Below are 22,586 nucleotides of genomic sequence, written 5' to 3' on the forward strand. Positions count from 1 at the left end.
AACTCACTCTGTAGACCAGGCTGTCCTCGAACTCAGAAATCTGCCTGCCTCTGCCTCCCAAGTGCTGGGATTAAAGGCGTGCGCCACCACGCCCGGCTTCATATTGGACTTTCTTAATGAAATGTATTTTACACAGTAGAAAATGGTGAAATTCCAAGTTATATTGTTCTCAGAGTTTTAATATTTGTACAAATCCTATTAGTTTAACAGTTTAACAATAGAAATCACACAAATAGTTTTCTTCTTCTTCTCTTTTTTTTCCCCTTTGAGGCGAGTTTCCTACAGCACAGGCGGTCCTGAACTTTCAGTGTGGCTGAGAATGACTGAGCCCTGACCCTCCACCTCCACCTCCAGAGCTCTGGTATCTACAGGTCTGTGGCAACTTACCCAGTTATGCAGTGCTGGGGACTGAACCCAGTTCTATTAACTAAGGTACTTCCCCAGCCCTCAGAGAATTGATTAAATCTTTGGGACTATCAAGAAGTTAATCCCTCCAAATTTAATAGTAAAAGAAATTGCATTTTGATTGTTTAAAAACTACTAAACTAATATACTTGATAAGATTTTGAAGAGCAGATGATTTATTAAATCACGAATTCTAACTAATTATAGCAAGCCTAAACAAGACATAATTGCCCAGATTTTAGGGTTGTCATCTTAGGCATCATGGTACAAACACTACTATGTCAGCACTTTTAGCCTAAATAAGTGAAATTACAACATACGGAAGAAATGGAGTAGCACAATTACTTAACATTACTGTCTGCTTTATAAACACCCATGCAAAATTAATATTATAAATTTAAAAATTATAACTTTGGAATGATGCTTTTCTATAACACCAATAGTAACTAAAACAGATAAGTACCAGTATTAATATTAGCAATCACCAAAGCATGACATTGCACTATTTTCCGTGCATCATTTCTAAGTAATCCATGGAAGAATCCTATGAGGTATATATTATTTTAGTAGTTTTATTGACATGAATATGAAGCAAAGAACTGAATATATTTAGAAAAAAATTAATCATTGTCTCATTATCATAGACAAAAAAATGAGTATCTGCTCCTGGAGGCAGGAGGATTAACAGCTCAAGATCATTTTAAGCTACAGAGTCTAGGCTATATGAGTCATAGTCTTAAAAAAAAAAAACAAAAAAAACCATCAGTGTGATTTCACTTTTATGGTTAACATGGACTTTCACATTATTGTAATTTCTTCTTTTTTTGAGACAGGATCTTTCTACATAGCCTCAGCAGTCTGTTCAGGAACTTGCTCTGTAGATCAGAATGGCCTCAAACTCACAGAGATCTGCCTGCTTCTACCTCCCAAGTGCTGAGATTAAAGGCATGTGTCACCGCCTCCACCTGGCTTGTATGTGTCTTTGTATAGATATACTTTTTAGAAAACACACATCATAATCATTATTCTCATTGTATAAAAAGAGTCTTGGAGGTGTTTATTAAACTCAAAATTGTTTTATTAAATTACAAATGGATTTTGTTAAAGGTTTTAAACTATCCTTGGAAAGCTAAAAAAATGGAAAACTTTAACATTACTTTTCACATTAGCTGTTTCTAAAAGACTAAGAAATACAAAGTACTACATGTATACATTTTAAGTATATTGTTAGATTGTCTGTCTTCTCTTGCATAGATAAAAACTGTGAGAAAATCAGCAAGACTGAGACCTTGTTTATACAATGAGCCTCTAAAAGACAGATGGACTTGGTGTGATGTTACACATTCCATGCAATGAAATGGTCACATCTGTACTCTTTTCATTCTATTTGCCATTCAGTAGCAAGAATTCTGTACCTGTAAGCATGAACAAGACCCAAGAGTTTCTGCAGCCTCCCAGTTGCCACAGCATACAATATTTATTAGCTGATTCTCCAGCACTAAGCAAATTGCTGTAAAAGAAGAATCAAAGTTTAATTCATTAATAGTATTGGCTGTTTTGTATAACCAAATTTTAAGAAAAGTACTTTTCTAAGTTTTTTACATGTAAATGAAAGTAAAAATAAACTTTATTTTTATTTTTTTAAAAAATATTTATTAAAAATATTTATTTTATTTATATAAATACACTGTAGCTGTCTTCAAGCACACCAGAAGAGGGCATCAGATCCCATTACAGATGGTTGTGAACCACCATGTGGTTGCTGGGAATTGAACTCAGGACCTCTGGAAGAGCAGTCAGTGCTCTTAACCACTGGGCCATCTTTCCAGTCCTAAACTTTGTTTTGTAAATGTTTAAACTGAAGTAGAGCCTCTGAGCACATGGTCAGTGAAGAAGCTGATTAGTGAAAAGCTTGGGGTTGCCAGGCAGATGGAACATCTATAAGGAGTGTTATAGTCAACGAGAGGAACAAACCCAAGAGAGAGCTATTTTGTTGTCAACTTGACACTCACTAAAGCCATCTAAGAATAGAGAACTTCAATAAGGAGAATGTCTCCTTAAGATGGGGATTAGGCAAGCCCATAGAACATTTTAAAATTAGTGACTGATGGGGGTGGAGGGCAACCCATTGTGGGTGGTGTCATCCCTTGGATAGTGGCCCTGGGTTCTATTAGAAAGCAGGCTAAGCAAGCCATGAAAAGCAAGCCAGTAAGCAGCACCCCTCCATGGGCTGCATTAGTTCATGCACCCTTCTGCATCAGCTCCTGCCTCCAGGTTCCTGCCCTGCTTGAGTTCCTGCTCTTATTGCCTTCCATAATAGACGGTGATATGAAAGTGTAAACAAAATAAATCTTCTTTCCCAGGTTATTTTGGCCATGGTGTTTTATCTCAGCAATAAAATCATAATTTAAAAAGAGAGGGGTCATATGGGTTGGAAATGGCAAGGCAACACAGGCTGGATGTGAGTCCCTTGGAGCAGACATCACAACACTAAATGGTTCAGCACGGGGCATCAAACTGCAGGACTTAAGTGTTTGCCCTGATAGGTTTTGGCTCTATTTTGTTTTCATCCTCTTTTTCCTCCATTTCAAAATGGGAATATGTACTCCTGTTGTATATTGGCAGTATATAATTCCCTTTTTAATTTTACAGAGGTTCAAGTAAGAGATTGCCTTGAGTTTCCACTGAGATTTTGAATTTGAACTTTCAAACCATGGAAAACTTTTAAGCCTCTAGCACTCAAAGAGACAGACTGAATACATTTGGACAAGAGCCTTTGGATACAAGGGATGGGATGTTGTGTTTAAAGTGATGTGTCTGGGTGTGAAGTTGACAGTGGGTAGAATATTTTCTATACTAGTTAATTTTCCATCACTGTAACCAAATGACTGATAGAAATACATTAAGGGAAAACACATTTAATTCGGTTCTTGGTTTCCAAGGGTTCAGTCCATGAGCTTGGGTAAACATCATGGTGGTGGGGGAAGACTTGTTTCATAAATTCTCATTAGCTATTTGAGTTACAACAATAAACAGAAAATAAGTTAAAGAGTTACTATAGGGAATGGAGAGATGGTTTAGTGGTTAGATGCACTGACTGTTCTTCCAGAGAACCCAGGTTCAATTCCCAACACCCACATGGCAGCTCACAACTGTCTATAAATTCAGTATTCAACACCCTCACATAGACACACGTGCAAGCAAACAAAAAACAAAACAATAAAACAAAACAAAACAAAAAACCAATACACATAAAACAAAAAATAAAAATTAAAAAGAGCTATTATGGTTAATATTTGAATGCTAACTGAAATTTAAGATTATGCAAATGTATATTGACTTCTGTTTCTGATTGCCAACCTGCCTCCTCAGACAGATTAGGATATACAGAATAAATAAGAGAGTGAAAGGGCCTAATAAAGACTAACTGTGTCCTGAAAATAAAACCCTCTTTAGCAGAGAGACTAAAGTATTAAAGCACATGTGACTGCATGGGTATGCCATGTTTTTCCAGAGCTCATCCATGCTACACACATGCCAAGCTCATGGTTGAGTTTTACACAGTATAAAACTGCACCACAAATGCAGATAATTCTTAAACAGAGTGTGAAGATATACTTAGGGCACTCAATGCTGGCTCCTCAGTATCTCATCTAGACACCAGACAGACATTAAAGATGTGTACAGAATCTGTGATGAGTTCTGTTCTGAGCTGTAACTACCTCCAGCTATCCTACAGCAACCTGCTCAGCAAGAGCAGCCTAGGAATCGTTCCTAAGGACCTTGCAGGCACGCCTGTAATTCTCCTGGAGGTATGTGATTTAGGACATATTAAGTTCCAGTTTCTGTGTAAATGAAGACTGTACTGACTAAGTTCCTAGTCTTGTGACTTGAATAAGAAGAAAAATTGAGTGGCTTTATTCCAAGATAATAGACTAACTTATCTTGAAAAACATCACATTTATGTATGCTACATAATAAAAGACAGCATCCAAATATATCTCCGACTCTGTCAGCAGTCATGCATGCTGGCCTACTAAGATAGGCCATTTTGGCCCTTAATCCCAGAACTTGGGAGGCAGAGGCCAGTGGCTCTCTGAGTCTGAGGCCAGCCTGGTCTACATAGAGAAACTTTGTCTTGAAACAAAACAACAAAAGATATATAACTTTGAGTCCAACTAGAATATGATGATTTAAATGCCTTGTAGTATCAATTCTAAGATCACAGACCATTCTGTGCAATAACAATGGGTGCTGAACAGATTTATGGATCAACCCCTACTTCTATATATCTTGTATTCTCAATACTGAGGCAATAATGACAAAGGTAAGCAAGGTCAAAGGACATACACTGATGGAAATGGATTAGGATTTCCTGGTGTTCCTCTGGGAAATAAACTGATGAACACACTATTCTGTAACCCTTACCTACTCCTGCCCACAGATGTATCATGGTTTTGAAGACCCTACAACTGTCTTTGAAGTAGACACTTAGCATTACAGAGAAAGAGACTGAGGCACAGAGCAATTAAGAGCAAGTGATGGAGCCTGGTAACTTTATTCTGGGGTTTACCATGACTTTCCAAATTCATATCTTGAAACCTTAATTCCAGAATACCAGACAATGACTGTGTTTGGAGATAAGATCTTTTAATTAAGAGATTATTAGGTAAAGGAAGTCATTAGAATTCTTTTTAGTCCTACGCGACCAAAACCAACACAGCAAATACTTTACTCAGTAGCTTCTGGGACTATGAGAAAATAAGACTATTGTTCATGCCATCCAGTCTGTGGTATTTGTTATGGAACTAATCCACACAATGTGCTTTACATGGCAGTGAGTGCCATTGGCAGCTCTTCAGAGGCAATTTCCTAATCATTTTATTTCTGTGTCAGGACATTAAAACTTTCTATTTATTTACTTTTAATAAGCAATATTAATACTAACATAGTAATATCACATTCAAAATTCTAAAAGTTACTTCTACCATATTAATGTATTACCTAGTTCCCTTCTAGGCAAAGTCAGTCTTATGGGTGTTTCTTGCATCACTATCTAACAATAGTCTATGAAAAGCCACAGATGTGTGCCTATATATTCATATCCTTTTCCAGCTGCTTATAATACACATTATATAGTCTCATATTTTTTCATAAGAATTTCTTGGAAGTTGCCTTTAAATAGAGATATTTCATTAAAAACTGCTTGTCCTGAACTTGGGTTCTAGATATAATCTTTACTTACATTTTACACGCAGCAGAAAAAGGAAATGTCTGAAATCCCGCGTATAATGAACTCACTGCAGAATGCTGCCTTGGTAAGCTTAGATGGGTTGATGGCATTTCTAGGTCTCCTGAGATAGTTGGAAATTAAAGTTATATAATACTGTATAAGATTTACAACTCTTGCAAATAATTATTTGACTTGGTCAATTTATTGCAACAAAATTTTTGTATTACCTTTTTAAGAATTTAATATAGTGTGTTTTATATCATATTCCCCTTTTTCCCCAGCTCCACCTAGATCTACACCCCCATCCCAACTTTGTGTACCCTCCCCCTTTTTGTCACTAAATTCAATTTGTGCTGCTTAGATAGCTTTTGATGTGGCAACAAAATATGTCAGTAAGAAGAGAAAACATGTCAGTAGGATCTGGGGGTGGGGCTAGGGAGACAGCTCAGTTGTAAAGCATCAGAGCCTTAGTTCAATCCCAGCCCATATACAAAGCTGGGCATTAGGGCTTGAAACCCCAGCCTATCCTTTCTCCATGGGTCCAGAGTTGCAGGGAGAGATCCTATCTCAGAAAACAAAGTGGAAGGTTCCTGAAGAACAACGCCTGAGATTGACCTCTGGATTCTCACATATATGGGTGCGCATGCGCGCACACACACACACACACACACCACAAGAAATTTAGATTTCTTGAGATACAAAATAGCAGTCTTCCTTTAATCCCAGCACTTGGGAGGCAGAGGCAGGCGGATTTCTGAGTTCGAGGCCAGCCTGGTCTACAAAGTGAGTTCCAGGACAGCCAGGGCTAAACAGAGAAACCCTGTCTCAAAAAACCAAAAAAACAAAACAAAAAAAACAACAACAAAAAAAATAGCAGTCTTAAGTTTACATCTATATAAAGAATTACAATTTTATCACTTGGTATTTCAATGCAACAGTGGTGACTTTAAAAAACTACTGTGATGGCTGAGCTTTATGGAGCTTGTGCTTGCGATGTAAGATAAATCCTAAGAGCTTTGTGTATAAGGAGCATGTTAATCCTGCAGGCTCATGTTGTCAGCATTTAGGAGACAGCACTATTTTCTTTCCATAGTAAATACTGGTGATGTTAGGGAAACGGAAGGGTAATTCTTTACCTCAGTGAGTCAGGAGTCTGGATGTCCTTGTCAGAATTATAAATTAATAGAATGGACCTGAAATATAGTCAGCTATAATTTAAGATTATGTGTAAGGGTGTATATGCACGCACACCAGGGTGGGTGCCTTACACCCCTACTCTGCCATATATTTTGGTGCCACATCTGTCACTGGGGACAGCACTTAGGTACTCATGCTTCTGTGGCAAACACCTTACTGACCAACCAACCTCCCAAGCCCCCAAATTTGCATTTCAATTTTAGCATTATTTCCTCCACTCATCCTTTCAAATATAACTCTGCTGTGTATATGTTCACCTTTGTTGCTGACAAGATTCTGATAGAGCAAATATAAAGGGACAGAAAGGGAGATATGACAAGGAGGATCATAAGGACCAAGTTTTGAACACAAAAACTGATTTACAGTAGACTATAAACGGAAATGTAGCGTGCTTCTACCTCCCATTGGTAACCCTTGAGAAGTCACTGACAGGCGAAATCTCTACCTGGCTCATTGCACTCTGGTTCACAAAGGCTTGCAAAAGTTAAGTTCTCTGTGGAGTCGCATTTTATATCCTCAGTATCAAATTCATTCTTGGAAGTAAGGTCTGAAAGGAAATGGAAGAAACTCTATCAACAAAGTACCACTAAAGTCATGTATATTCTGAAAAAAATGTTGACATATAGGTAATACCTATTTTCCAATGTGTACTCCCTTCACTCCTCATATATTAAAATCATCAAAATATATAAAAATGCAAAAATCAGCAAAATGATTGAAAGCTAAGATGGGGTTATTTCCTTTTCTAGTTGCCTGGCATATTGTGTCTATGACTTTATTACTGTTGCTATTATGTGCACATGTTTCTGGATATGTATGTGCATGTGCCTGCACATATGTGCACGTAGAAGCTAGCAGTCAATGTTGGGGAGCTTCCTTAGTCACTTTCCACATTATTTTTCAGACATAGTTGCTCACTGAACCCCCAGCTCATTATCTGACTTAGGCAGATGGGCTAGCGAGCCCAGACACCCTTCTATCCCAGCCCTCTCAGCACTGGAGTCAGGCATGCACAAGCATGCTTGGCTTTCAGTGAGTGCTGAGGGTCAAACTCAGGTCTTCCTGCTTGTGCTGCTGAGCGCTTTACTGACCTGGCCCTCTCCCAGCCTTATTACTTACTATTCATTTTTAACTTCATCCTTTGTAACTCACGACTCTTATAAACAACTCTTATACACACATTAATTCCTTGGGTGTAACATGGATTTTTCTATTTTGCTTATAAAATTATTACTTATCTTAGAATCAGTATGTACATTTAGAAGGCTTCTTCCCCTACATATTTTCATTAGGTTGACAATGAGTCCTATAGTTGGTGGGTTTTTAGTCTATCAGAAGGAGAAAGCACCCAGAGAACTAGAAGTAATTGGCCCTGAGGCCCCTTCCCATTTACAGTTCTTTACTAGAACTTGAATAAAAATATGAATCTCGTCATCACAAAATTTTTGAAGACAAATCTATCTACACTAGAGTCCAGGATTAACAAAGCAGCTGGAAAGTGAATTCAAGAAAGGAGAGAACAACAGAGAATCCCCAAACTCTCTATGAATAAGCTCTGTCTAAATCTTTAACTCCTCAATTACATGCTGTGTGCCCATGAAGAACGCTTAAGACTAAAAACACTTAACAGAGACTTCAACTTATTCCTGATAGGCTGACAACTTATTGTGAAATAAACAAAAAATCAACTCTCATTAGTAGGATATAGCAGAGTTTAAACAATAGCCACAGAAGGAAAACACAGCTAGCTGATCCCCAAACGTGATGACTTCTTTAGACAAGAAAAAAGAGCAGGATGTCCGCTCTCACCATTAATGTCCACCACAGCACTAGAAGTCTCAAGAGAACAGTGAGGCAATAAAGAGAAATAAAAGGTATGCAAACTGGAAAGGAAGCAGTCAAGTTATGTCTGTTTGCAGATATTGTGATATTGTACATAAATCCAAGGCTCTGAAAAAAAATAAAGTCTGGGATAAAGAAATTCAATAAATTTTCAGGATAAAAAAATCATAACAGGGGCTGGAGAGATGGCTCAGTGGTTAAGAGCACCCACTGCTCTTCCAGAGGTCCTGAGTTCAATTTCCAGCAACCACATGGTAGCTCACAACCATCTGTAATGGGATCTGATGACCTCTTCTGGTGTGTCTGAAAAGAGCAATGGTGTACTCATATACATAAAATAAATATATAAATATTTTTAAAATATCATAACAGTCTGCTGTGTTTCAACATGCTATTGATGACCTGTCTGTCAGGTCCAAAAGAAACAGGACAAATGGCTAACTGTGGTGCCTACTAGCATGCTGAGAATGCATGCTGGCCTCCAGGCTCTCTCAGCACTATGTATACCTGTTACAGAGTCCCTGCTACCATTCTGGCTCTTCTTACCCTGCCCCCTACTCAGAACTCCACTCAAGGGCTTCCTTTCTCCCAGTTTCTCATTCCTATATAACCTGCCATTTTGGCCTCTTGGTCCTCTCTGTCTTTGTCCACTCTCCTCTCTCTGCCTCTCTCCCCCTCCCTCCTTCCCTCTCCTTGGTTCCCTCCTTCCCCCACTCTTCTTTCTCCTTCTCCATCTCCCCCTCCCCTCATGACCCAGTTCAGTCTGCTGGCCATGTTTAGTCTACTACTTTCTTTTCCTACTCTGGATTCTTCCATATGCCATTGACTGTTCTCTCTTTCATATCTACAATAAAAACCTTCACCTCAATCACTGAAGTGGTCATGTCCTCATTTTATATATGATCCAAAAATCTTCATATACTGTAACTAGAAATGTGAATTAGTACAGTCAAAAATGGATCTAGTATATACATAGTCTGACAAGCCTGGTGCTGGAATATCCATGCAAAACCAACACAAACATTATCTCAGAGCAACAACTACATATCCATCATTGGATGTACCCTGCAGCATCATTCACTAAAGATAACAATGTGGAAACACCCTGAGTCACACACAGGAAAACAACCAAATTAAAAGTGGACAAAGTATCCAAACCAAGGAGCCAACGACAATACATAAATGGCCATTAAGTACATGAAAAGCTACCTAAGAAAGTCCCACTAACCACTTCACGCTATTAGGCCAGCTGTTTCAAACGCCTGATAACAAGTGTTAAAGAGGAGGCTAGTAATCAGAGCCCTGAAAACCCTGCAAGCACTCAGGAGCACACTCTGGCAGCACCTGGGGAAGCAAAGCATGGAGCTCCCAGGATGCAGCAGCTCTGCCCTCACACACATCCTGAGAGGAAAGGAAATGCATGTGTGTGGACATGTCAGCCAGCAGAAGAGACAGGGACTAGAAATAAACCCACACAGCTACAGCCACCTCATTATTTGACAAAAGCATTGAAACATACATTAAAAAACAAAACAAAAACCCTAGCCTTGTTAAAATCGGTGCTGGGAAATCTGGATATCCATAAACACAAGAATGGACCGGGCCCATCTCTCTCATTCAGCATATAAGACAACCTGAAATGGACCAAATCCTGTAATATAAAACTGTAGCCAATTTTCTCTCCTTTCCTTTAGGCAAGCAGGATGCCCAAAGGAAAGAAGACTGAAGAGAAGCCAAAATGTGAACCCAGTTTGAGAAAAGGCCTAAGAACTTTGGCATTTGACAGGTCTTCCAGCTCCAAAGAGATCTCACCCATTTCATAAAATGGCCCTGGTAACATCAGGCTTCAGGGTAAAGCACCATCCTCTATAAGCTGCTCAAAGCACCTCCTGGCATTAACCAGTTCACCCAGGCCCTGGACCAGCAAACAGCTACCCAGCTGCTTAAGCTGGCCCACATGTACAGAGACAAAGCAAGAGAAGCAAAGGCTGCTGCTGGTCTGTGTTGAGAAGAAAGCTGCTGACAGAGAGGACGTTCTAACTAAGAGACTGCCTGTCCTCTGAGTAGGGGTCAATACCTTGGGGGAGAACAAGAAGGCTCAGCTGGTGGTGATTGCCCATGATGTAGACCCCATTCAGCTAGTGGTTTTCCTGTCTGTCTTGTGTGGAAGGATGGGGGTGCCCTATTGCATCATCAAGGGAAAGGCCAGGCTGGGGTGCCTGGTCCACAGGAAGACACGCACAACTGTTGCCTTCACACAGGTTAACTCGGAAGACAAGGGTACTCTGGCTAAGCTGGTAGAAGCTAATAGGACCAATTATAATGACAGACATGGAGCTGGGTGTGGTGGCACACGACTTTAATCCCAGCACTCGGGAGGCAGAGGCAGGCAGATTTCTGAGTTCGAGGCCAGCCTGGTCTACAAAGTGAGTTCCAGAACAGCCAGGGCTATACAGAGAAACCCTGTCTCAAAAAACCAAAAAAAAAAAAAAAAGACAGATATGATGAGATCCACCTGGAAGGCAACATCCTGGGTCCTAAGTCTGTGGCTTACATTGCCAAGCTGGAAAAGGCAAAGGCTAAAGAACTCGCCACTAAACTGGGTTAAATATACACTTACACTAAGTTTTCTGCACATAAACATAATTACAAAATTTTAAAAAAGAATTATTAAAGTATATTTAGAGGGAGGGAATTTTCTCTAGCTCCCCAATGAAGGAGCTAGAGAAAGTACCCAAGGAGCTGAAGGGGTTTGCAGCCCCATAGGAGGAACAACAATATGAACTAACCAGTAACTCTAGAGTTCCCTGGAACTAAACCACCAACCAAAGAAAACACACAGTGGGACTCATGACTCCAGCTGCATATGAAGCAGAAGATGGCCTAGTTGGTCATCAATGGAAGGAGAGGCCCTTGGTCCTGTGAAGGTTCTATGCCCCAGTATAGGGGAACACCTGGGCCAGGAAGCAGGAGTGGGTGGGTTGGGGAGCAGGGGGAGGAGAGAGGGAATAGAGAGTTTTCAGAGAGGAAACTAGGGTATTTGAAATGTAAATAAAGAAAATATCAAATAAAAAAAGACAAATAAACAAACAAAAAGTAAAAGGTAAGAGAACCATGTGACATGACGTGGAAAGGGAAGGAAGGGGACTAGCAGGAGAAAGGCAGGGCATTGGAGGCAACGAGGGAGGACCAACCAAAGTATGGAAGTAGGAAAATCATAGGACGAAACCCATTAATAAGTTAAATCAAAAATGATAAGAACATATAAACTTCTAAATAAATATTTAGCAAGTTTATAACACTAAAGCATATAAATAATTCAAATGTCTGTTAACAGATGCACCATGGGTAAATAAAATGTGAGAAAATATCTGTACAATGGGATATTATTTGGCTATAAAAGTCAATGAAGCACTGATATAAATATAAATAAGTTTGAAAAATTATGGTATATGAAAGAGACCAGCCACAGAAAGATCACATGTTGTATGGTTACATTTTATTGAATTCCAGAATAATCAAATCTAAGTTGGATCTCAGGAATGTAACTCAGTGGTAGAATACATGGCTAGTATACAAAGACCCTGACTCAAAATCCAACTCCAGAAAAAAAAGTGATAATGGGACAAGAGTCTAATGGCAATGAGCCTGGGACTTCATCAGGTGACTCAGAACATCTCTGTAAACTATCTTAGTAAATAAGAACTCCAATAACAAGTAGTATTTGTTTTGTTTTGTTATTTTTTGAGACAGGGTTTCTCTGTACAACTACCCTGGCTGTCCTGGAACTTGTTTTTTTAGACTAGGCTGGACTTGAACTCAGAGATTGGCCTGTCTCTGCCTCCCAAGTGCTGGGACTAAAGGCATGCATCATCATGCCCAACACAAGTAGTTTTTACAAGGAACACATTTCTAAGTGAACTCTCACCTCCTTTGAAACATTCACTTTCATCTACAGAGTCCATTATTTTCGGTATCGAGTTTAATGGTTTCTTCAGTTTTGATGGTGGTAGAATGAGAATTTCTTGTTTGGGATTTGTAGATATCAAGGATTTAAACCCAGAAGGAAAAACTGATGGCTGAAACAATATAACATTTAAAAACTTTACAGAATATTTCCAAGTAAATATATTTAATTCTTAAATGGATGTTTGTTTAAATGGCACACTAAAATTCAAACTTAAGTCATATTCTATCTTAAATGCTATATACAATTTCAAAAAATAGAAGTCTATCAGTCAAAAATAGGTTTCTTTTATAAGCAATGCATTTCTTGAGTAATCTTTTTTTATAATTTCTATCACCTTAGTGACATATAGTATCTCTAAAAGTATTTGTGAGCTCTCAGGGTCTAAACCACCAACCAAAGAGTACAGATGGAGAGACCCATGGCTCCAGTCACATATGTAGCAGAGGATGGCATTGTCTGGCATCAGTAGGAGGAGAGACCCTTGGTCCTGTGAAGGCCTCAATGCTCCAGTGTAGGGGAATGCCAGGGTGGGGAGGTGGGAGTGGGTATTGGGAGGGAGAGCATCCTTATAGAAGCAGAGAGGGGGGATGGGAAAGGGGGGTTCCAGAGAGGAAACCAGGAAAGGGGATAACATTTGAAATGTAAATACATAAAATATCCAACAAAGAAAGAGAGAGAGAGAGAGAAAGAAAGAAAGAAAGAAAGAAACAAAGAAAGAAAAAAGAAAAGAAGGCATCAAAAATGTGTTTATATATTCTTTTTGACTAATAAAATAAATTTTAGAAATTATAAATTAAAAAGAATTACCACAGAAAATGAGAGATAGAAAAGTAGCAAAAGCTGAATAGATGTGACAGAATAGAGCTCATCTCTACTGCACCCCGTGAGGCTGCACCACTCAGAATTAACAAGAGAGGTGAGAGTGGATGGAGTCAGGAATTCAATAAGCAAATTAATATCTTTACCAAGTTGTTCACATTTTATCTGTACAAAAAATCCTTGAAGTACCTTTACTGCCTCGTGTTTATATCCCCTGAAAGTATTAAGAAAAGCCCCAATATATAAAATGTTTCACTTGTCCACAATGCATTATATGTGTATTTAAATTAGAATTCTAATAGGATTTAGCTTATAATTTTAAAACTTAACTACTTAAAGTTCTATACCAAGTATAGTGATTAAAATTATTAAAAGAGGTCTGAAAATTCTCTGTACATGGACTGCCCACTAGACCAATTAAGTTAGGATATAACTGGGTAAGATTCAACTTCAACCTTAGCTATGGCTGAGACTCATTACTGAGAAGTAAATTTGACTCCATAATTGACACATATTCAACCTAGTATTAACATTTTTCACATGATAGTTGTAAACGGTTAAAGTAAATTACTAAAACTTATAAAGGTGTGCTCCCTTACTTCTATAAATACATTACTGAAAGTAAAGGTTATGATTCTATTGAAACATACTAGTTTCTTCTTATAAAAGGTCTCCTCAGCCATATGGAAATTTCTCACGAAAGTTTCCGAACATTCTTGAGCAGAGAAACACTCCCTTAAATTAAAAAAAAAAAAATCAAACAAGATTAATTAATACTTACTAAAAACACTTAACAAGCATTGTCAATCAAAACACACAAAGACTCTCATGTAAGTTGAGATGAAGCAATGGAACCCTTACCAACAGCATCTAAACCTGTGGCCTACCTGGTGTCAACGCAATTACAGCACTGGGAATTACATACGTGAAATTATCCTTTCCAGCGAGCTCTTCTTTGAAATCTAAAAACGGATCCTTCACCAGATAGAGCTTTAGTCTTCTCAGGAGACTAGTCACAGTTGGTAGATGGTTCTTCATTGCTTTATTCATAAAAATCATGTCCTCATCAATAAGCAATCCTGAAGAGAAATAAATTAAAAATCTAATAGTTATACCAGATGTTAAATATTAACATGTTTTTCAATCACACTGAAATCATTAAGTTCTCTACTATAGTATGTATATAAAACACAGAATGTAGTACCCAGACAAAAGGAAAATCTCAATAAAATGTAGTATTATTTAGCATATGGAAACAAAGACAAATGTTCTGAAACAGTTGCATAATAGTGACATATACTTTATCAACAAAGACTGACTTAATCAATCAAGGGATTAATCAATCAATAGTACCAAAAGTTTAGTTGTTTAAAGAAATAAAAATACTGGACTCTGACTGAGTCCGGTTTTCTGCATCATTTAATCTGTAAGGACATATAGTAAATAGATATGATCTAAAAAGCATACATATGAAATCACTGATTCCATCATTATAAAGCTACCAATACAATGCTGATCCACAGTTAGTTATAGTGAAAACTGTATACTGGAACATCTACTTGGAAAGTATGATATACTTTACATATTAAAACACCACCAGTAATATTAACCAGAGATGTACAATTTCCTTTCTATTCTAACCTTCAGTGTTTGGGTTACTTCAGAATCTTGGCTACTTGTATGAGTTTCTAAATAAGTCTTGGATAGGATCATTAAACTGGCCCCTTCTTCAGTCAATTTCTCAGTGAAAAGAGAAAGGAAAATGTTTGCTTAGAGAAAGAAGCACTCAGAAAGCCAGCATCTCCATCATGAAAGCCTCCTTGAGTGTGGAGAATGGACAAGTCTCTCAGTTTCAGGAGAGGAACAGTATGTCGTTTTCAGGCAGTGATGTCTCTCATGGCTGACTGCATAAGTGATATGCATGTGCCTCATCAATATCCGACAGAAGACAAGCAGCTGGGAGCATCCCTTGCCTGAGCCAAATACATGCGTCAAAGAACTTTTGAAATAAACCAGCCTCTTAGGTGACCATCAAGTCATTTCAGTTCCTGTCAATCTCAGGGCTTATTTGAGAAAATTAAGGGTGGTTTATTTGTGTCATCCATCCATTCTGAAAATACAAACGAAGTCATGTTAAGAGTGAAACTGCATTGGTTTATATCCCATCTCCTTGTTACTCACAAGCTCTGAGCCTGTTACCCCAAATAAAGCCACATTCAGATATGTGTGCTGCATGGAGACATCTTATGTCACTTGGCATCCCTATACCCTTTCAGTCCCTTCAATTAAACTACCATTTCTGATGCAGCCACTAGAGGTCAGCAAATCTCCACAACCAATGCTGTTAGAGAAAGGCTGTTTTCATGGGAATGGTGGCTGGCTTCCTTACACAAGTACAGCCTTAGTGTATCACCGGGAGTTCTTACTCTACAGCAAGCATGTGTGCTCACAGTGTATTACTCTATTGTAGACAAATGATAAGCAGGAAATGCAAGGTGGTTAGTTATGAAAGAAACAGAAAAAAGAGGCTTGATAACAGGAAACTTTACTAGAGTCACTCCTGCCCACTTAAGAAACCCAAGTTAAGCAGACAAAAACAGAGTGAGTTCCTTAACAAGTGTGTATATATTATGACAGTAATCATTTCTTAATGGAAACTGGTGAGGATCTTAAACAACAACAACAACAACAACAACAACCCATATTAAATATTAAATAAAAGGCAAGACAAACCATTCCTTGTCCCCCAGCCAGGAAAACTAACCAGAACATTTTTCAAGGATCTAACACTGATTTCTCAACAGTTGTTATTTAGAACTTTTGGGGAAAGTGACTACAAAGTAAATCTAGACAAATAAATACATGAAGTCAGAGGGAAAACCAAGAGACAGTTGGCATATGTCACAGGTATATAATAAGAGCTGATTAGGTGACACTAAAACAACAGACAAAACCATAGACAACCCAGAATTCAACTGGAGTGGGTCAGAACTTAGCATTTAATAGAAGCATCATCTCTAATAGTGGAAAGGACTCTTAGCTAAATGATACTGGAACAAATACCAAAGTGCTTAAATATAAAAATAAGTCCCTAGTTCTAAACATAAAAAACTGAACTACAATCACATAATATATTAAAAATTAGCGGGGTGCCATGGCACACACTTAAAATCCCAATACTCAGGAGTCAGGTAGATTTCTGTAAGTTTAAAGTCAGCCTGCTCCACAAAGTGAGTTCTAGACCAGTCATGGCTACATAGAGAGACCCTGTCTCAAAACAAACAAATCCTTAAACAATAGAAAAGTTATATAATAGAAGAACATTTTTTTCTATGCACAAATTCAGTGCTAGAATCGATAAAGGAAAACATCAGCAGAACTAATCAGATTAAAGTTAAATGCATTTGGAATTATTGGTGTCTTTACATATTTCTGTATGCCAGTAGAAAATAAAATCACTTTACAAAAGATAAAGGTACAAATAGCTAATACACACTAATAGCTTTTAAGGATGTAAGTAAAACATACATTTTCCTCATCACACTGGTTTATGTCTACCCAGTGACGACAAGGCTGGCATGAATAAGTTATTCTCACACTATGCCAGCAGCACTAAAGCTAAGAACAAAATCAGTGAAATATTTCTATCTCCAAGATTAACCTCAGTGACTAGAAATAACTAGAAATAACTAAAATAACTAGAAATGCTCTGCCCAGTGTAGAAGAGACCCCCCCTCCTGGATGACTGCAGAAGACAGCCTCTTGCTGCTGCTTTTGGATCAAGACGTAGAACTATGGCTCCTCCAGCACCATGTCTGTCTGCATGTTGCCGTGCTTCCTGCCATGATGATAACAGACTGAATCTCTGAACCTGTAAGCCAGCCCCAATTAAACAATTTCCTTTATAAGAGTTTCTCTTTTCAGGAATAGAAACCCAAATTAAGACAATATATAACTATAAAAAGTGGATTACAAAGATAATAAAGTGAAATCTATGATACAGGACACAAATGAAAATAAGTTAAGTATTAATTTCTCCTAGTTAATTGCTTTTATCCAACAAAGGCTTGTAGTTGTCATGGAATAATAACAGCTCCATGTCTGTAGCCTGTTGGTTTTTTAAATATCCCCATATATATATGTAATATAATATTAATATATCTTTCATCTCCACAAAATTTTACAGTAAGTTTTGATAATAAATCAAGAAAAACAAATTATAAAGGAAAGCTAAAACCATAATCTACCCTCAAGCCTCAATGACAACTTTCCCCAACTACATCACATAATATAAAACAGCAATAAAGTAACCTAGCTATAGGTTTTGAGTCAGGGTTTCTCTGTGTAGCCCTGGCTATCCTGAAACTCACTCTGTAGACCAGACTGGCCTTGAACTCACAGAGATCCACCAGTCTCTGGAATTAAAGGTGCTGGACTTAAGGATTACACCACTCCTGGTTATAGCATTTCTTAAATAGCAGGAATGATTATATAACAGACTTTCAAGTTTCGTCATTAAACACAGAAAAGCCATCATAATACAAGACAGTTCTCAGCAATGTTTAAAGAACTCGGTCAGCTAGAGAGGAGATTTGGAAAATAGTTTGGATAAAACATAGTTTTAGATAATACTGACAATAACTTTTTAAAACCTGGTGTACTTCTTGGCTTAGTATGACCACAACTCCATCTCTGATTTGAGGTCCACTTTCATATATATTAGGTAAGATTGAGTATCTTTAGGATGTTTTGAGAAACAACATACAGACATAACTTTACAATCTAAAACTTAATTTCCCACAACACTTCTGTTATCACAAGATCTGGACCCAGAGCCAATGACATTACAGGAACATGCTGGAACACACCAGGATCAAATCTGTACAGGTTACTTTGAGTTTAATCAAACTTAAACTAAAATACAACTGAGCAAAAGCTCACAGACATGAAGTTCTGTATATTAGCAGGGTTAGTAGGAAACACTAACATTCCTACCTTGGTGCTCTGCTTTCACTCCTGGGTAGTACAAGGAGCATGTGACAGGAATAAAGTTGTCTATGTAGTCCTTACTGGAGAATGGCTTGTCGTTCTCTAGTCCAGGTGGAGAGTTTGGATTGGAACTTGGAACAATTTCCTCAAATGTGCCATTAATCATCACTCCTGTAACTGTCTTTCTGCGATATAAAAGTATTGATTTTATCTGTAGCTATCCTAAAACATTTCTATTAATAAACAATATATTCTCATCCTGGAAAATTTGCCAAATTCCAGTGGACACTAAGAAAAATGATCTGTAGCCCCAGCACTTGAAAGTAATGCAAAAATTATTCAAATTTATCAAGAATTTTAAACAGAATGACACGATATTCATACACATACTACTCCATAATTTTTTTTTTACTGAGCTGTGGATAGTGGGCCTATTCGCATGTTCACCATTGACTTTATATTGGGTGGAAAACACCAGAATTCCATTATCAGTGCTGTATTTTGGATCTTATTATAACTTCCCAAAGGCCTGTGTTAAAGGCTTGGTTCACTGAGTGACACCAGTGGAAGGCAGCATAGCTCATAAAGGACGGGACTGGTTGAGAGGTGTTTGGAACACTGGGACAGTGGGACTCTGGCCTTTTCATTTCCTCTTCTACTTGTGGTTCATGAGTTGAGCACTGTTGCTCCACCATGAGTTCTTGCCATTGTGTGCTGGTTCACCACAGACTCAAATCAATTGATTATGCCCACAAACTCCAAAACTGCAGACCAAAATAAATCTTTTTTAACTCAATTACTTCAAGTACCCTGTTAAACTGATTGAAAGCTACTATATTTAATAGACTGTCATTTATTTAATCAGCTTTCCTTTACTGGAAGTTTATATTTTTTTTGACTGTTACTATGAGCAATAATGTAACATTTATATATGCTTATTTAATCATTTTCTAAAAATACATTTCCTAAAAACAGAAGTTTGGGGGAAGTTTTAGACAGATATCTATTTATTTGTTTGCAACGTTTGCCACTTACCGGCAGGCTTCCATTGTGCTTTATATCCAAGCCTGTCCTTCAATACCACACAGACCTCCCCTCCTAATTGGCTTTATCCCAGCCCCCCAGCCCAAGCAGGAACCCTCTGGGAACCCATAGACCACTCCAAAACTCCATAGCTTCACCTCTCCCCCAGGTCCCCCAAATCCAGTGCCCCAATTTTATCCCCAGCCCTGTAGCAGATCACCTGCTGAACCCAGCCTCTAATTCCAGCAGGTACCTTCCCTGAGAACCCTCAAGCCACTCGGGCCAGGGGAGCAAGCAGGCTAACTGCAGATCTTCAGCTCTCCCTCCATTCCTCCAAGTCCAATCCCTCAGTCTCATCCCTAGATCTGCAGACTACCTTCTGTGGCCTCTCCTGTCCCCATTCCCAGAGGAGTAAGTAGATCCTGTGGAACACTGATTTCCTCCCTCCTGCAGACCCCTCAGCCTTACTCCCTCCTATCCTAGCCACACTCCTAAGTGTCACCTCTCAATACCTAGTAACATATTTGATCACACCTGTCAGGATCCCAGAAGAATTTTCTACTAGGCAACACACAGACCCCAACTACACTTTCCTAAGTACCAGAGATGACAACAGAAACCCAGGAACAAAACACCCACCCAATATAGACAAGACCAGATATCAGCACCTAGAATTAAGATCTTCCCAAAATTATGAAGCCTAGACACCAGCATAAAAACACAATCAATAAGAGCCAGGATACTGTGTCTCCATTAGAGCCCAGCAACCCAACCAGCATGCCCTGAGTACTACAATATACCTGAAACACCAGAAAAAGACTTTAAAAGCACCCTTATGAATATGACAAAGCTCCTTAAAGAGGAACTGAATAAATCCCTTAAAGAAACTTATAGAAACACAATAGAAAGAAATGAACAAAACAGTTCAAGACCTGAAAGTAGAAACAGAATCAATAAAGAAAACCTAATTTGAGGGAAATCTGGAAATGAAAAATTTAGGACCTCAGATAGGAACCTAAAGAGGTAAGCCTCACCAATAGAATACAAGATAAGGGAGAGAGACTCTCAGGGCTGGAAGACACACTAAAAGAAACAGATATCTTGTTAAAGAAAATGTTAAATCTAAAAGAAAGAAAAAATTCTGTCACAAGACATCCAGGAAATCTGGGGCACTATGAAAAAAAAAACAAATCTAAGAATAATAGGAACAGAAGGAGAAGAAACCCCGGTCAAAGGCACTGAAAATATTTTTAGCAAAATCATAGATGAAAATTTTCCTAACCTATAGAAGGAGAATGTCTATCAAAGCAGAAGAAATATAAAGACCACCAAATAAATCAGACCAGAAAAGAAAGTCCCCTTGGTACAAAATAATCAAAACCTTAAACACACAGAAAAGAAAGAAAATATTAAAATCAGCAAAGGAAAAAGACCAGGTAATGCATAAAGGCAGACGTATTAGAATAACAGCTGACTTCTTAATAGAGACCCTGAAAGCTGGAAGGGCCTAGACAGATGCGCTACAGACTCTCAGAGACCACAGATGCCAGCCTAGACCCAGCAAAAATCTCACTCACAATAGATGGGGATAATAAGACATTCCTTGACAAATCCAAATCTAAGCAACAAATCCAGCCCCATAGAAGGTGCTAGAAAGCAAACTCCAACCTAAAGAGGTTAACTACACTTAAGAAAACACAAGGAATAAGTAATCCCAGACCAGCAAATCAAAAGTGGGGAAATACATATATGCATGCACGTGTGCGCATGCACACACACACACACACACACACACACACACACACCACAAGAGCAAAGTAACAGAAATCAGCAAGCACCGCTTATTGATATATTTCAATACAAATGGTCTCAGTTTCCCAATAGACTAACTGTATGGATGAAAAAACAGGATATATGCCTCTATTGCACCAAGAAACACACCTTTATATCAAGGATAGTCATCACCTAAGGGTAAAAGGGTAGAAAAGATATTTCAAAGAAATGGATCTATGAAGCAAGCTGGTATAGCCATCTTAGTATCTGACAAAACAGACTTCAAAACTAATCAGCAGACATGGGGAAGGACACTACATACTGATCAAAGGAACAATCCACCAACAGAACATTTAGTGAGTTGGCCTGATGCTGCTTATATTGGCCTTATGCTAATATTGGGCCCTCAAGACCTGGTTGTCCCAGGGACAGTCTGCAGGTAGACCCAAGTGACACTGTGTGACCTTGCCCCAAGTTATTTTTGATTCGTGAAAAAAGATGCCAACAGTCAATAGTTGGGCAGATAAGACATAGGTGGGGTTTAGGGGTTCTGCGCTTGGGGGTTGAGGAGAACTACAAGTGAGAGAGCAGGTGATGAGGAAAGAGAAGCTGCTAAGGGTTAGGTGAGTCATGAAAATGTGGCTCTGAGGCTGGCCAATTGGAGTTAAGAGGAGCCCAGATAAAACATAGTAAGTAATTCAGGGTTATTCATAGGAAAGGTTCTAATAAGTAATTCATAGTAATAATTCAGGGTTATTGATAGGAAAGATTCTAATAGCACAGAGAGTAGATATCTGCTCAGCTCTTGTGCTGCTTAAGGCTTATTGTAAATATAAAGGTGTGTGTGTGTGTGTGTGTGTGTGTGTGTGTGTGTGTGTATCTTTTTTTCTGGGAACTAAATAGAGACAGGGTAGAAACCCTGAATTGGGATTACAATTTTCTATGACAGGACATTGTAATTCTTAACATCTATGCCACAAGCACAAGGGTATCCAGTTTCATAAAAGAAACACTACTATAGTTTAAATCACATACTGACCCCTCACACACTGGTAGTGAGAGACTTCTCAATACTCCATTCTCACCTATTAGTAGAAAGGTAATCCAGACAAAAACTAAACAGAGAAATGCTAGAGCTAATGGATGTTATAAACCAAATAAGCCTGAGATATTTACAAAACATTTCACCCAAACACAAAAGAATATATCTTTCTTCTCGACACCTTGTGAAACTTTCTCCAAAATTGAACACACATGCCGAATATCAAGCTGGACAGAGTCAACAAAAAGTTTTCAGACCCACTACTGAATGAACAAACCGGTCAAGACCTGAGT

General features: G+C 38.4%; 1 protein-coding gene across 1 annotated transcript in view; it reads right to left on the bottom strand.

Annotated features, from left to right (window-relative positions):
• Shoc1 (shortage in chiasmata 1) overlaps positions 1-22,586 on the bottom strand; it is a 76,056-nt gene that overhangs the window by 39,852 nt on the left and 13,618 nt on the right. The window contains exons 4-10 of the mRNA XM_029539820.1: positions 18,462-18,640; positions 14,392-14,545; positions 14,117-14,201; positions 12,606-12,756; positions 7,281-7,382; positions 5,651-5,759; positions 1,821-1,915 (exon numbers count right to left, since the gene is read on the bottom strand). Of these exons, the coding sequence (XP_029395680.1) occupies positions 1,821-1,915; positions 5,651-5,759; positions 7,281-7,382; positions 12,606-12,756; positions 14,117-14,201; positions 14,392-14,545; positions 18,462-18,640 (875 nt within the window). The remainder of the gene's footprint in view (positions 1-1,820; positions 1,916-5,650; positions 5,760-7,280; positions 7,383-12,605; positions 12,757-14,116; positions 14,202-14,391; positions 14,546-18,461; positions 18,641-22,586) is intronic.

The sequence above is a fragment of the Mus pahari genome, chromosome 6 (genome assembly GCF_900095145.1).
Source record: "Mus pahari chromosome 6, PAHARI_EIJ_v1.1, whole genome shotgun sequence".
Taxonomy (NCBI): Eukaryota; Metazoa; Chordata; class Mammalia; order Rodentia; family Muridae; genus Mus; species Mus pahari.